Source organism: Euphorbia lathyris, chromosome 4 (assembly GCF_963576675.1).
Source record: "Euphorbia lathyris chromosome 4, ddEupLath1.1, whole genome shotgun sequence".
Classification (NCBI taxonomy): domain Eukaryota; kingdom Viridiplantae; phylum Streptophyta; class Magnoliopsida; order Malpighiales; family Euphorbiaceae; genus Euphorbia; species Euphorbia lathyris.
Window position 1 is genome coordinate 86,272,991 of NC_088913.1, and position 17,197 is coordinate 86,290,187.

Below are 17,197 nucleotides of genomic sequence, written 5' to 3' on the forward strand. Positions count from 1 at the left end.
AAGTTCATGTGATGTGAACACTATTGTACCTCTCTATTCACTAACAACTACATACTCTCTTAAATATTTTAAACCTTATTTAATTAATGAAACTGAATGATGAACCCTGTCCTAGTTGAGAACTTAACCTCTCATTTATGTACCACACTCACAAAGTAATTTTTTTTCCATGTGATCAGATGTGTCTAAGGAGATCTCTGTCGTTAGTGTTAGAGATAATATTCTAATTATCTCTGTAAATAGATTCCTATCTAGTTAGAGTTTCACTCTTTCTATATTCCTAGCTAGGTAGAGTTTCAATACGACTATACTTATGTATTGTATTCCTATACAAACTATTATTGGCTCACTATAAATACAAGGCCTCTGAGCCAGAATCATTAAGCTGATTCAATTCATTATTGTGCCTATTACTTATCTGTCTATCTCCATATTCCTATCATTATCAAATCATTCATTCAACATGGTATCAGTAGTATCAACTTCCGCATCTTCCGAATCCTCTGATCATCCTCAATCCCCAACCTATTCCCAATACAAAGCTTCCGTCGCCGCAAAAGCCACTGCCGCCGCCGCTACTGCCGCTGCCGCCGCCGGCGTCGCGGCCGTCTCCATCGCACCAACCACGGCTTCTGATCCCGCGGCTGCTCAAAACGCGAACGACACCCTCGGAGGGTCGTTTGCATCGTCGGGGTGGAGATTCACCTCACCATTTGTCACTTGAGAATCGGAATTCCTAGCCACCACCGCCGCTGCTCCTACCGCAACAGTTCCGCCACCACAGAAGACGGTAGGCGACTTCTTTTCAGCGGATGTCCGCGATGCGCTCCCCGCGTATCTGGCGGCCAGCGCCCGTGCGCCCACCGCGGGACCTTCGACGTCTGCGGCTGCGGGTCAGTCGGCGCAGGTTGCGTAAAACTCAACCGCAACAGGCGCGACGAATCTGCTGTCCCCAGAAGTTCAGGCGGCACTCCATGCTTTTCAGGCAGCCAGCGCCCGTGCGCCCACTACGGCACCTCAGACGACCATAGCTGGGGGGGAGCCTGCGAAGGTTGCACAAATCAGGAGGCAACCGTCGCGGCGAACTCGCTGGCCCCGGAAGTCGAAGCTGCGCTTAGAGCATTCCAAGCGGCCAGCGCACGCCCACTGTTTGCACACCCAACGACAACAGCAGCGCCGATCCAACCCGCGAGCCGTCTTCCTTCCGCGGCTCCAATGCAAACCGCGACACCGACCACACCCAACGACACTGCAATTCTAGCCGCACTCGTGGCATATCAGGCGGCTATTCCACAAAAACGGAATCCACAAGTTCCGATTCAGCAGCCATTCGTTCAGGCACAACAATCTGCAACACCTCCGACTCTATTTTCTCCATCAGTTCTGGCTGCCCTAGCAGTATATCAGGCGGCTGAAGCCAGTAACAAAAATCAGGTTATTTTTGAATCTCATACTTTACCGTTTTGTTACAATACTCAATTATCTCATGATCCCTCACCATCTTTCTTCTCAAATTCTTTTCATAACACTGTTGATGCACCGTCAACCAATGTTAGACATAATTTTATTTCTTCATCCATCCCTCATAATACAAACAATCTTGTCCATCCAGAACCTATACCCACTCATGTTGAACAACCTAGACAACCACCCACAAACATCAATATCAACATCAAATTAAACCCGAACAACTACAAAGCATGGAGAATGTCCATGGAATCTACCCTTCAAACCTATCATCTTCTTCCTCACATTCTTAGTTCAACACCACCACCACCCAAATTTTTTCCTAGAACAGGTTTTGTGACATCAGCTGCGGATTTAATCATAAATCCATCGTTTATTCAATGGGATGATGTAGAAAATGTGGTTAGGACTTTGCTCCTAAATTCAATCACCGAAGAGGTGTTTTATGAGATTGCATATCTCAAATACTCACATGATATTTGGCTAGCCTTAGAGGATGCCTACGGGCTAATTACAGGCAGCAAGTAGTTTCAGATGGGAGTCGAACTGCATGAACTTGAGCAAGGAGGAATGTCTGTTACGGCATATATGCAAAAAGTGAAATCCATCCTTGATGATCTGGCTGCCTCAGGGAATCCGTATCCTCGGCATCTACTACCACCGGTCCTTTACAAAGGTTTAGCAGAAGAGTATCGCTCCACTGTTCAAAATCTTGTAACTCAGCGCGGTACAAACATCAACTATCAAGAGATTTTGCATAGCTTGAAGATAGTTGAGGGCATGATTCAATCAACCAGAAAGACAACTCTGCTTCAGCCTGAGGCCAATGTATCCACCATGGAAGCAAATCAAGCAAAGAAGCAGAATCCAAAGAAAAGAAGAAGTGGCAAGTGCTACAACTGTGGTGATCCAAGCCACTGGGCTGACAAATGCAAAAGACCAAAGAACAATTCAAGAACACAATACAATCCTGGCCCACAAGCGCACATGGCATGGAAACAACCACCGAATCCATTCATGGGTCCTAATCAGCCGTGGTACCCAGACACAGGAGCAACTAATCATATGACGACAAATCCAGCTCAACTCCAACAAATGCAGCCATATCCAGGATATGATACAGTTCAGTTTGGCAATGGTCAAGGTTTGCAAATTTCTCACTTTGGAAATTCAAATATCAATAATTTGAAAATTAATGATGCCCTACTTGTTCCCAAGCTTACCAAATCTTTACTATCTGTTCAAAAATTTACCCGTGACAACTCATGTTTCTTTGAATTTTGGCCTAACCATTTTCTTGTGAAGGACCAAACAACTGGGGAAATCCTGTTACGGGGCCCGAGTAAAGATGGACTCTATGTGCTTACACCCACCCTGAAGGAGGCGCTAGTTGGAGAGAAGGTGTCCTTTGAAAGGTGGCATGCACGGCTTGGACATTGTCAGAATCAGACAGTCAGCTCAGTTCTCAAAGGAAACAATCTATCCTCTTCAAAACCAGTTAGCAAATGTTCTTTTTGTCCATTAGGCAAGCTTGCTAGGAGCTCTTTACCATCTATTAGTCGCTCTAGCACATTTACTTTTGAAAACTTACATCTGGATGTTTGGGGGCTAGCTCCAGTTGCTTCTTGTCTTGGCCACCGTTATTTTTTAATGATCATTGATGAATTCACCAGATTTGGATGGGTTTTTTTGTTTAAAGAATAAGAGTGATGTCTTTTCAACCTTCTGTGATTTTTATGCCATGATCTCTAATCAGTATAGTGCAAGGGTTAAAAACATTTACTCTGATCTTGGGGGGGAGTTTCAAAAACTACAACCTTTTTTCAAACGCCATGGCATTATACACAAGATTGCATGCCCTCACACTCATGCACAAAACGGTATAGCTGAGAGGAAAATTAGACATGTTGTTGACACTTGCTTACTTTGCTAGCCAATGCATCTTTACCTCCAAAATTTTGGAACTATGCCATGATACACAGCATTAGGCTAATTAACTACTTACCCACCAAAATCCTAAACAACAAGTCACCCTATTTCTTGTTCTACAAGAAACAACCTGCCTATAAGGCCTTACGCATTTTTGGCAGTGGTATTTATCCCCTTCTTCGTCCATACAATCAGCACAAATTTGATTTTCGCTTCAAGCTATGTGTCTACCTTGGTCCATCAGAAAATCATTCCGGGGATATCTGTCTTGAATATGCCACCGGACGCATATACATCTGCAAGTTTGTGCAGCACAATGAAGAAGTCTTTCCTGCATCAATAATCACTGCATCATCACCTTCATCTAGCAACTCAGGGGTAAGCACATCGTGTCAACTACCATCTCTACTCGGCCCGTATCCACGTAATTTCTCTAATCCCAACCCTATATTATCTTCTTCTAACCTGGTTCCATACTCTGCACCCATCACACCTGGACCTCATCCTGGAACCCCAACTACTCCTCCTGACTCTGAAGCCACAAACAATGCTCCTTTAGCTCCACCTCAATATTTGTCACCAGTGGTCACTGCTGCATCAACACCTGTTCCTCAGAATGATCCTAACACTCCAGTTGATGCTGCGGACATCATCACACCGGAAATACAGAATGCAGTTCCTCATGAGGAGAACATCATGCCTCAAACAGATTCTCCTTCTCCTGAAATTGCACCACATGCTCCTATTCCACCTGAAAGGCCCAGGCCTCGCAATGCACCGCTGATTGGTCCACGACAACATTATATGCAACTTCGATAGTCATCTCTTCAGTCAAGAGGAAGGTTTGAGGGACTGTTAGCTACACATCCAAATGGCACAGTGGATCCCACATGCTTCAGTAAAGCCAACAAACAATCAGAATGGCGTACTGCAATGTCTGAAGAGATTCAAGCTCTTCTGGACAATGGCATATGGCAACTTGTACCAAGACCACATGATCAGCATGTCATCACCTCTAGGTGGCTCTTTCGTACAAAGAAGAAGTCTGACGGAACCATTGATCGTCATAAAGCTCGCTTAGTAGCACGGGGATTCACTCAAAAAGCTGGGATTGACTACAAAGAAACATTCAGTCCAGTAATCAAAGCCACAACCATCAGGTCTGTATTTGCCATCGCAGCAGTAAACAATTGGTTCGTCATTCAGCTAGATGTCTCCAATGCATTTCTCCATGGAAACTTATCAGAAACCATATATATGGAACAACCGCAGGGGTTTCGGGATAGTGACCGACCAGATCATGTCTGCCTTCTCAAAAAGAGTCTCTATGGATTGAAGCAAGCACCGTGAGAATGGTTCACTCGTCTTCGAACATTCCTCCTCTCTCTTGGGTACAAAATGTCACAGGCTGACAACTCTCTGTTCATCAGACGCACCGATACTGAAAAGACTTACATCCTGTGCTATGTTGATGATATACTCATAACAGGGAACCACCCTGCACACATCACCAACACTATTGCAGCCATCGAACGTGAGTTTCCCATTCGCAATCTTGGCAAAGCAGAATACTTTCTTGGAATTGAGATCCGATATGAGAAGGATGGCATTCACATGTGTCAAGCCAAGTATGTGGCTGACATCCTCGACAGAGTGAAGATGATTGACTCCAAGCCCACACTAACGCCCATGGCCACCACACCAACACTTTCAAAGGAGCTAGGCACCAGCTTAACCTCTGGAGATGAATATAGAAGCATTGTGGGGGCACTTCAGTACTTAACATTCACTCGTCCTGACATTGCATTTGCAGTTAAAAAATTATGTCAGTTTCTACACTGTCCAACTGATGAACACTAGAAAGGAGTCAAGAGGGTTTTACGCTATGTTCAGGGTACATCAGATTTTGGCATAGTCATGTCTGTCAAACCAATACAGCACATCCATTGCTACTCAGATAGTGATTGGGGAGGGTGTCCTGATGATCGACGATCCACGGGTGCCTTTTGTGTCTATCTTGGATCCAGCATTGTATCATGGCAGACCCGCAAGCAACCCACAATAGCCAGATCCTCAACGGAGAGCGAATACAAAGCAGTGGCAAATGCCACTGCCGAACTGCTATGGCTCAAATCTCTTCTCTCCGATCTCGGATTTCCATTACCCACCCCGGTTCAGTTATGGTGTGACAATGTTGGAGCAATCTATCTCACCTCAAATCCAGTGTTTCATGCTCGCACGAAACATATTGAGCTAGACTATCATTTTGTTCGTGAACAAGTTCACAGAGGATTTCTCAGTGTCAGATTTATTCCAACCGATGATCAGGTTGCAGACATACTCACCAAGCCGCTAGCTCCGGCTCGTTTCACGATGCTACGCTCCCGCCTCTTTGTTCGTGCCCGCCATCGGCTTGAGGGGGGGGGGGTGTTAGAGATAATATTCTAATTATCTCTGTAAATAGATTCCTATTTAGTTAGAGTTTCACTCTGTCTATATTCCTAGCTAGGTAGAGTTTCAATACGACTATACTTATGTATTGTATTCCTATACAAACTATTATTGGCTCACTATAAATACAAGGCCTCTGAGCCAGAATCATTAAGCTGATTCAATTCATTATTGTGCCTATTACTTATCTATCTATCTGCATATTCCTATCATTATCAAATCATTCATTCAACAGTTGGTACCTACATTGAGATCATGATTAGGGTTCTAATCGAGCCGAGCCAAACCGAGCTTTGGCCTGTTCAAGCTCGAGCCTGAGCCGAGCTTGCTATAAAATTAACGAGTCGAATCTGAGCCGAGCTTTAGCTTGCTCAACGAGCTTGAGCCGAGCTTCAATCTTATTTCGAACCCAAAATCCTCTTTTGGACTTGGTTCGAATTGTTTGTGAGTAAATTATTAATTATATTTGTGAAGTTTGCTCACAAATAATTCTTTAATTCTGTACATAAACAAGCTCACAAGCAAAGTTCGTGAATAAATAAACAAGATGCTTACAAATAGTTCGTCTATTACTCATTTATTATGTTTGTGAACGAACTCATCTAATAGCAAATGAAATAATATTAAGTTTATATATTTGTGAACTAACACAAAACTATATAGTTTTCTACAAAACTAAAATTTGTTTACAAATGTTCTAATCGAGCCTGCTCGCGAGCTTTCAAGCCGAGCTTTGGCCTGCTCAAGTTTGGCTCGTTTATGAACGAGCTAGTAAATCATGTTCACGAATGGCTCGTTTACAAATCGAGCCGAGTCGAACCGAACTTTTATCGAGCCGATCACCGAACCGAACTTTTATCGAGCCGATCACCGAACCGCTCATGAGCGGCTCTGTTCATTTACAGCCATAATCATGATAAGCATTTATACGAAGGTGGTGTGTATTTTGGAAATGACGGTTTTTTAAGTTTGAAGGGCCTTGATTTTGCCAGGGCCCATAAATTCTAGGTGCTCCAAAATAATTTTTTCATTTTAGTATATAAAAAAAAAAAAAAATTAAAAACCTACGTCTCCTGTGCTGCTGCGCTGCGTTTTCTCCTTCCTTCCCTTTCAGCGATTTCTTTCCGCGATCTCCTATGCGTCTTCCGTGATTTCTCTCCTGCGGTGCGTCTTCCGCGATTTCTCTCCTGCGTTGCGTCTCCTGGCACCTGCGTTGCGTCTTCCTTCCTCCTGCGTTGCTGCTCCCTCCTCCTGGTAAGTAAAATGAATTTATTTTGCTGTTTATATTTTTTTTATTTTGCTGTTTATATTTTTGGTTTGCTGTTTGATTTTGCTTTGCTGTTTACATAATTTTGGTATTTATATATCCTCCGATCACGAGGGCTAATTCTGTGATGGAAATAGCAGAAAGCTATTTAGAATGCTTTATTTTTTTTTTCTAGGGTCTGTATTCCACCTCTTTCTTATTTCATTGTAATTGCTTCTTACTTGGTTTAATTTAGTACTTCTTATTAAAAAAATAGAAAAAATAAAAAGGTTCCGGAGTTAAGTGATTCGGATGATCGGATTGAATGACGTTATAAAATAAATAATATACATTTTTTTTTGGTAAGAAAATAAATAATATACATTAATTATATATATAATAATTTAAGGAAATAAGATGTAAAAATATATCTAATATTGACGGTTAGGAGCAATTTTATCCCTTAACATTTATAATATTGTAATTTTAATTATAATATTGACAGAGTAATTTTACCCCTAATAAATTTAGTCAATTATTCAAAAAAAAAAAGATAATAATAAATTTAGTCAATTTAGTCAATTTGAACATGTTGGATGACATTTATCTTTATTGATTTTTAAAATAATCAATGCGTATAACAATTTTAAGAGTGCAAGTAAAAGAAACATATAAATGTATTTTTTTATTAAAAATGAGGAGGCAGGCGAAACGGAACAGGACATCCCAGCCAGGCTGGCACCTCCTGAAAACCGCAGCCCGAGACCCAAAATTATTAAAAAGAAGAGAAAAGATAACAAACAAACCAGAAACCAAAATTAGGTGAACCGATAAACAGCGCGGTCACATAAGTTTTCAAACAATAAAGGTTTACAGAAGTCCAGAGCCACGTCCCACCATTGGCTACTCGTGCTTTGGCGCCCCAGCGCAGCTAGTGCATCTGCAACTTTGTTCCCTTCGCGGTAGACGTGGGAGATAACCACCTGCATGTTCTGTAAGCGGACCAGGCAAGCCTTCCAATCTAACAGTAGAACCCACGGCACCCTGTCAGTGCGAGAGCGAACCACAGTAACCGTATAAGTGGAATCAGTTTCTAGCCATATGGTCATCCAGCCCTTTTCGAAAGCCCAGTTAATCGCTACGATGACAGCCCGAAGCTCCGCTATGTGCGCATGCGGGGAGGAATCCGGCATCGCAAAAGCTCCCTTGAATTGGCCTCCATGGTCCCTACAAACGCCACCACAACCCGCTGTCCCCAGCATAACAGAAGCGTCCGTGTTGATTTTCAACCAGCCGCGCGGAGGGCGTTGCCAAATGACCGGGATGATGCGAGGAGCGCACTGAAGCCTCGGTTTGAGAAGCAGATTTTTTAGGAGGTTTCGTTCCACTCCTGAATTCCAAACAGTTCCCTTATTCAATCTGTCTGAGTCCCTGATACAATGCCACAGCCTTCGCAATGTTGACTGGACATTTGGTTGCTGGTCTTCAAAGATAAAAGCATTCCGGACCCTCCAAGTAAGCCAAACAACATGAATTATTGCACTGAGCCATAGCGCAGCAATTTGCGGGCTGAACTGTACGGACAGGGCGTAATCTATTAGATCCTTTATCGAGCCAGTTTGAGGGATACGTCTACCAAACAAGCTTGAAACCGCGTGCCAAAGTGAGGCAACAAACGGACAGTTAACCAATAGGTGATCTGTTGTTTCCAAGTGCCGACCGCATAAGCCACATTGTGATGCCAAGATCATGCCCCTTTCCTGCATAGCCGTCTGAGTAGGTAACCTGTAATGGTAAGCCCGCCACACCGTCAGCGAGTGTGATGGAGGAATGTACGGCTTCCATAGGAGCCGACAATTATGGGCGTTTGGAGGGAGAAGTAGCCACCGGTAGAACAGGGCAACCCTGAAGCGTCCGTCCGTCGCTGGTTTCCACAAGCACCTATCCTCCTCGTCGGATACCCGAGTCAGTGCAATCTCATTTTGTAACTCCGGTGGAAGCGGTGGGAGATTGAACCAGGCGTCCCTGTTCCTGAAGTCCTGGACTTCATCCACGAGTTTCAATCTGTCCTTATGAGCGATCCCCAGCCGTTCAGCCACCGTCGGGGTCAACCACTCATCATTCCAGAAGTTCTTAGTGGATAACTTCCCCAACAACCACTGACAATTATCCCTTAGCAGCTTGTAAGCCCCTTTGCACGAACTCCATACCGAAGAGTTTGAGATCAGTCTAGGCAAACCCGAGGCGCTGATGAATCTGTTCCGCAGCATAGAAAAGCCGAGCGATGAGCCAGTTAAGATACCCCAGGCCATTTTCCCTGACAGTGCCATGTTGAGTAACTCTAGTTTTTTCAGCCCTAGCCCACCATCATGTATTGGTTTCGTGCAAAGATCCCAAGCCGGTGTTACCAACTTCCTATTCGCTGTGGAACCCGAACAGACGAAGTTTTTTATTTGTCTTGTCAGCGACTTTAGCAGCAACTTCGGCCACTTATAAACAATGCAAGCGGACCAGGCAAGTTCTGTAAGCGGACCAGGCAATGTATTTAAAATATAGTATTTCATGATTTAAAATGAACCTTTATTATTGCTTCAAAAAAAATTATTTAATAAAATTATTGACTAAATTTGAAATTCACTTTTTACAATAATTTTTAATAAAATTATTTATTTATTTATTTCACTAAAAAATTATAACGCATTCCCCGTCTCGTGCGTTGCACGGGTGTTTAGACTAGTATTAATTGATTCGTCAGATATATTACTCCCGAAATAAGTTTTTCATTTTCCACAATCAAAACACTATGTTATTCTTTGAAAATCTGTGATGAAAATATTTGATATCGACTCTATTTTATTTTCTTTCATGTACTCAAATTTCCATTGTCGATTAAGTTACAACTCCTAAGTATTGGAAAATATAATAGTTAATTATGCAAGAATTATTATACTTAGGAAATAATTATCAAAGTGAGATTTGATAACTCTCGAACCAAAAAAATCGGATAAAATAATTTATTTTATATTAATCAAATTATTTAAAAAATATTTTATTACAATATCTATCTATATATACTAGAAAACTGGAAAGGATCTCGGAAAATTTAAAACAACGAAAGTTACTCCCCAACACTGATAAATTGAATTCTATCCCATAAAATTCGTTTTTTAAAAAAGAAATAAAAATGCCTATAGCTAACCTCCATTGATTTATACAGTTTCCAAATTACTAATCTTCCTGGATAAAAAGATAATTAAAATCCCTAAACATGATTAAAAAAAGCTTCAAACCACAAAATACAGCAGTTTTTATCAAAAAAAGAAAAAAAATATCCAAACACCAAAAGAAAAAAAGAAAAAAATATTTTTTTCTTTTTTCTTCTTTTGAAATTTGAATAATTTCAATGGATGTTTCAGAATGGGCATTTGGGGTTCCAAATGTTAGTGTAGTTGGAGATGGATATTGTTTTCCATATCCAATGGAATTAATTGTCAAGAAAAGAATTAAAAAACTTTCAAATGCACATTTTGAAGTTTTTGATTTAAGTGGAAATCTTCTCCTTCAAATTGATGGTGGTGTTTGGAATTTTAATATGAAAAGAATTATTCGGGATCCCGCCGGGTTTCCCATTCTCACCCTGCGCGGAAAGGTAATAATTGTTTTTTTAAATTATAATAGAAGTGGTCGAGAGTTTGAATTCTGGAATTCTGGTGATTTGGTTTCGCAGGCGATTAGTTTTCAGCATAAATGGAAAGTGCACGAAGGCGAAAATAAAGATGAGAATAATGTATTGTTTATTGTAAAACAATCTCATCCTATACAAATAAAGAAAGAGCTTCATGTTTTTTTGGAGAATTATAAGAACAAAGCTCCAGATTTTCATGTTTCTGGTTCTTATACTTCTTTGTCTTTTAAAGTCTTCAAAGGCCATAGAATTCTTGCAGAGGTACATTCTTTTTCTTTCTTGGTAACTTAGTTTTACCGTTTTTTAATTATAGCGTTATTAATATTATTCTTTTGAATTAATAAAAAATCCATAAAGTTTGTATATTATATTACTTTTTCCGTCTCATTAAATAAGTCATTTTAAAGAGGGAGTTTTTTTTCCAAAATATAAATTATTTTAGTTTTCCAAAAATTTCTAGTTGGGTTTTTCAGTTTAACCACTGAATTTTTGTCTTGGTTTTTAATGTATCCATATGTTTTTTTAACATTGCAAGGTTTATTCTCCAATCATTACATGAGAGAATTTTTTTAAAAATATAAATTTATTAATTTGACACTATATTGATTGTATTTCTTAATTTGTGTAAAAAACTCTAAAGTAATTTATATAATGGAACGAAGAGAATATTAAAGTTAGGCCAATAAAAATACACTAGAAACTTAGTAAAATATTAATTCGAACAACTTTGATCACATTATATTCTTATCATTTAATTATGATCACATATAGTGGTGAAGCTCTTAGCCTGTTGGTTGAGAGCTTACCTATAACTGTTGAGGTCATGGGTTCGAATCACATTGTGATGGGGTGGGTTAGAGGCTTTCTTTTATCTTTAATGTAATTTTCATTTGTTTAATATAAGTGCATTGCACACAACTTAAAAAAAAATTTATGAACACATACATATTTTACCTTCGTAATAAATAAAGAGTTAAAATTAATTAATTAATTAGAAAGGTACGTAAGAAATTACATAAGGCTAAAATATGGATTTTAATTGTAATTTATGGTAATAATATGGATAAATTTTTGAAAAAAAAAGTATTATGAGATCACTTCATTGTTAACACTTAATTTTTTATTTGGATATATAAACCCCTAATTTTTTTTAGTTTTGGTTTCATTCGGCTCTTGATGATAAAAAAAATCAGTTTGAGTATAAAACTCGGTTAACGGAGTATTATTATTTTTTAAACTGAATTACATGTTTACAACTAACTAATTTGATAAGCAGGTGAAATGAATGACTTAATTTGCATATTTTCATTGATTTGGATTTTAATATTACATAATACGAAATTTAAAGTGAAGCATAATTAAGCCTCCGATTAATTATTTTTCTATTGAGCTCTTGATCATTGATTCTGTTATGGATTGACCCTTATTTGACTCATTAGCGTGATTCAACCTATTGATGTGGACAAATAAAAATAAGAGTTTATTGACTAGAATAGATAGAGAATAAAAAGTAAAAAGAAATTATAGAAATCAATTTCTAGTAGGTCCTTCGAACCTCGATATTCTCAACTCTCATTTCGCGATTCCATTATTAGAATCGTTAAATTGATCTTCTTCCCTAATACCAAAATCTATTTCTAGCAGGTTCTTCCATGCTTGATCTCCAGCTTGAAAGAACTTAGTGAAAATCGATTTTTATAATTTCTTTTTACTTTTTATTTTCTCTCCCATAATCAAGAAAGTTATTTTTTTATTTGTCCATACGGAAGTGAAAATGTCCATGTCAACAGGCCGAATACCTCAAAGGCTAGTGTTGGGAATAGTTAAATAAGGGTCGAATCCATAACAGAATCAATGATCAAGGCTTTGATGTGGAAAAATAATTGATTATGTGCTTGATCCTTAAAACAGGTAAAGTTTAGAAGTTTAATTTTGTTTTTTTTGCCTTTTTTATGTAGAAAGAAATTCAGGAGCCATGTTGTAAAATTGTTATAATTGAAGGGCTACAGATGTATTTTACCCATACTTTCTTTTGTCTTGCATTAATTTATCTTTCACATTTACTTACCCTAAATTTAATATTATTGATTTTTAACCAAAATGGAAAATGTTTTCACATATTTATCTCAAACCTACAAAATCTGCATTAAAAAAAAAACTAGGTTCTTAGTTTAGATTTTCGAAATGCATTTTTGAGTCCCCAAACTTTCTCTATTTTGCTAATTGAGTCCTTATATTTTTTTTAATTGAGCTATAGGGCATTCTTATCTATTGAGCCTTTGAACTTTTTTATTTTGATTTAATTGAGTCCGTTTACGAAGGGATTCAATTGAATACACTTATATGATTTAGGACTCAATTTAATAAAATTAAAAGTTTAATGACTTTAATTAGAAAATTCAGACACTCAAAGATGCATTTTTCCTTTAGATTTTCAGTATAAAGTCAAATAGTAATTTCATGTTTTTTTCTTAAGGTTTATCATGAGGTATAAAACTTTGAAACTTATTTTTTTTTTGTTAAACGATCCGTTTGTGTGCCGGAAAATATTATACATGAAGATATTTTCATGATTTTCCAGTACTTGTTTTATTTAGTAAAATAAATCAATAAAAGGTTTTAAGTTAGCTGATAGAAAAATATACGAAAAAAAGTGAGTAAAACTCTACTCCATTTTTTCTTAGGGGGCGTTTGGTTCGGGGTCTTTAGGAATGGAAATGGAAATGAGAGGGTTTCATTCCCTTTGTTCTTGTTTGTTTAACAAAAAAATTCATTCCCTTTACCCATTTTAGATTATAGGATTACCCCACTTTAGGTTAACTCATTACCCCAAATCTTGTAGGGAATTGGATTCCCTTTCCCAATTTTTTTGTTCTTTTTATTTTATCGAACCACAAATCTCTGAAATTTATGAAATTCCAGAATTTCTGAATTTTTGAAATTTTTGAAATTCCAGAATTTTCAAAAAGTCCAAAATTTCTAGAATTTCTAAAATTTCAGAATTTCTGGAATTTCAGAATTTTAAAAATTTCAGAATTTTCGAAATTCCAGAATTTCTGGATTCTAGAATTTCTGAAATTCTAGAATTTTCAAAATTCCAGAATTTTTGAACTTCCAAAATTTCTAGAATTTCAGAATATCTGAAATTTCAGCATTTCTAAAATTACAGAATTTTTGAAATTCTAGAAATTCTAGATTCTGGAATTTCAGAATTTCCAAAATTCTAGAATTTCCGGATTCTGGAAATTCAAATTTTTGAAATTCTAGAATTTTCGGATTCTGGAATTTTAAAAATTCCAAAATTTCATAATTTTTAAATTCAAGTTCCAAAATTTCCAGAATTTAATAATTTTTGAAGTTCAAGAATTTTTTGAAATTCTAGAAATCTGAAAGTTCAAAAATTCCAGAGGTTTGAAATTGCATTCCCTTTCCTAAACATAACCAAACACATAGGGGAATCAATGCTTATTCATTTCATTTCCTTTGGTTTCCCTTTCTTCATTCCTTTTCCCTTACCTCATGTGAACCAAACGCCCCCTTAATGTTTTGAAAATAGTAACCACTCACCATTTTTTTTTTCCATTTTTTGGTGTTATAACCAAACATCGAAAAATACTTTATTTTTCAAGAAACAAACGAGGCCTAAGTGTGTTTTTTATGTCGGTAAAATGCATCTGCTACCATTAAAGCTCCGAGCCTATTTATAGAGGTTACTAAATTCCATTTTCATACTATTGAACTTTAATCTGATTTCAATAAAGTCATTCTATAGAGGTTACTAAATTCAAACTAATATTGATATGACATAAAATAAGCGTCACATCAAACAATTAACTATGTGTCAAATAAGCGTCATGTCAGATATGTCTGACTTGGTTGACGTGATAGATAGTATATATGATACATTCTAAGCCATACAAAAAAATGACATCATTGTTTGATGTGATGTTTAGTGAACATGCAATCAACTACCCTTTATACCACACTAATATTTTGAGAAGTTTTTATACCTAAATTTACCGAAATAATTTTATTGAAATTAAATTTAAAATTCAGTAATTTTATTGAAAGAAATAAAGTTCGATAGCTCTTATAAAAAGAACTACAAACTTCAATAACCGTTGATGCAATTTAATCGTATTTATTGAATAACTTAAGGCCCGTTTGATTCAATTAAAGGTGACAGATCAACGATTTTGTGTGCAATAGGTCTGAATGAGCCAACTATAGGTGTGTGATAGGTTTTTAAAACCAATTATAGGTATGTGATAGGTTTTTAAAACCAACTATAAGTGTGTGATAAATTATTTTAAAAGTTCAGAGTGTCAATAGGCAAAACTTGTCAAATTTAAAAGTGTAAATATGCATTAAACCTAAAAAAAATATGCGATTTTATTATAAGTATTATATAATAATTAATTAATGTGAAATTTAATTAATTAATTAATATGCAGGTAAAACATAATTTCACATTGGAAAGTTTCTACAAAGGAAAGGAAAAATACAGAATTAAAATTTATCCAGAGGTTGATTATGCATTTATTGTGGCATTGCTAGTTGTTCTTGATGAGAATGACACACCATAATTTTTTTTTATTTTACTTTGTAACTTTTTTTCTATTATTATTCTTGAGAAAAAAAAATCTCTGTACTATTTTGTAATTGACCTCCTTGTGTTTTTTTGAAAGGGGTACTCATACATTATTTTGATTAATAATTTTCCTCAAGTTACTTAAATTGGAGATATTGAATACGTTGATATCACACAACTAACCATATTACACGTGGCCTAATGAGGTACCCCGCTCCTCAACAGTAACCAATGAAGCCACATGGACTAATAAAAAAAGGACCTAAAGATCATGCACATTCCATCTGAGTCTAGCGTCTTGATTTACGGAATCACAGTTGCAGTTGTTACAACCGTTTCAGGTTTACAGCAGACTCACACCATTGACTGACCACCACATGAACCTTAGCTCTCATTTAAGACACACAACTCAATCCTCTTATAAATAAAAGGTACACAATACACTAAAAGGTATTCAAGGATGAGATGTACCACCTTAAGCTCCATGGATGATGCTGACATCGATTATAGAATCCCTGAAGTAACACACCGGTTTGACTTGACACTCTACGCGGATGTACTAACCATGCATATGCCAAAAGGATTCAAATATACTTCACTGAAAGAATATAATGGACTAGGGATCCTACTGTCCATGAAAAAAAACTTCCACATATCCTTAGAGACTACAAAGACTATAGATGTTGTCATGTGTAGAATCTTTCCCATCACACTTAAGGATGTTGCATCAAATGGTGAATGGATTTTGCTCAACACTTCATCACATCAATATCCGAAAGTAAGACCATGCAAGAAGTTCAAGAACCGAATGAGAACCTTTATCTAACAGCACACACGACCTTCCAAACATTATTTCTATCTAAATTGTTTATGCTACACAATTACAAACAACCAACCAAAATGTCATTAAGTATGTGACATATTAATTAATCACAAAATATTGTCAAAGGGTTAAAATGTTTATTATGTTACCAACACAATTACAAACAACTTAGCAATATGCTTGAAACTTCTTCGGTTTATTGACAAACTTGTTTGGAATATTTGATATGACAATAAATTAACTGTCAAACTAGTCAATTTAAATTTTGAGTTAGATAATGGTAACTTTGATCTTACTTGTTAAGGGTAAATTTGTATCATTTCATATATTAAGAGTAAATTTGTGCTTTTTCTAAAATAACAGGAGCAAATTTGGATGTTTCCTAAACCCAATCTTTTTACCTTATTCATCCCCTTTACTCTCTTATTATATTCACTAGTCGAAGAACTGCCAATTGCGCGAATTATATACCATATTTAACTATTTTGATAATTGGTTATTTATTAGTATATTATAATAATAATTATTATTAACAATAATATTTTGATTATTATAAAAAAATGTTATTATTTTTTAACATTATTTTCAATTTAATATATAAAAAATAAATATGTAATAAAATAAATATATTTATAACAATAAAACATTCATATTTTATATTTAAAAAATTATAGAATCCACGCATCACGTTTTACTCATATAAATAAATACTATTGATAACATCGGGATATTATCCACGGGATCAAAGAGGATATTTACCAAAACGGACGCGTATTTGGGCGGTCTGAGAAGCAATGGCGTATCGAGCAAGTCGTCCGAGTGGCGGATCACCTAGACTCCGCCACACATGATCCGTAGTCAAACCTACGTGAGACCCGCCATCATGCCTTGATCCGCCCGCCGAACGGTTGAGCCGATTCCCAATATAGGCAATTAATGGAACGTTAATGAGCTAACGGCCACACTTAAAGGAGATCCGTAACCGCCATTAATGAGGCATTAATG

The 17,197-nt window shown here is 37.0% G+C and overlaps 1 protein-coding gene across 1 annotated transcript; it reads left to right on the plus strand.

The window, feature by feature from the left end:
- The first annotated feature begins 10,496 nt into the window (after positions 1–10,496).
- Positions 10,497–15,364, plus strand: LOC136227280 (protein LURP-one-related 14). The gene is made up of 3 exons (XM_066015932.1): positions 10,497–10,742; positions 10,821–11,039; positions 15,233–15,364. Exons 1-3 carry the CDS (start codon positions 10,497–10,499, stop codon positions 15,362–15,364), a joined length of 597 nt encoding a protein of 198 aa, XP_065872004.1.
- The last annotated feature ends 1,833 nt before the right edge of the window (positions 15,365–17,197 follow it).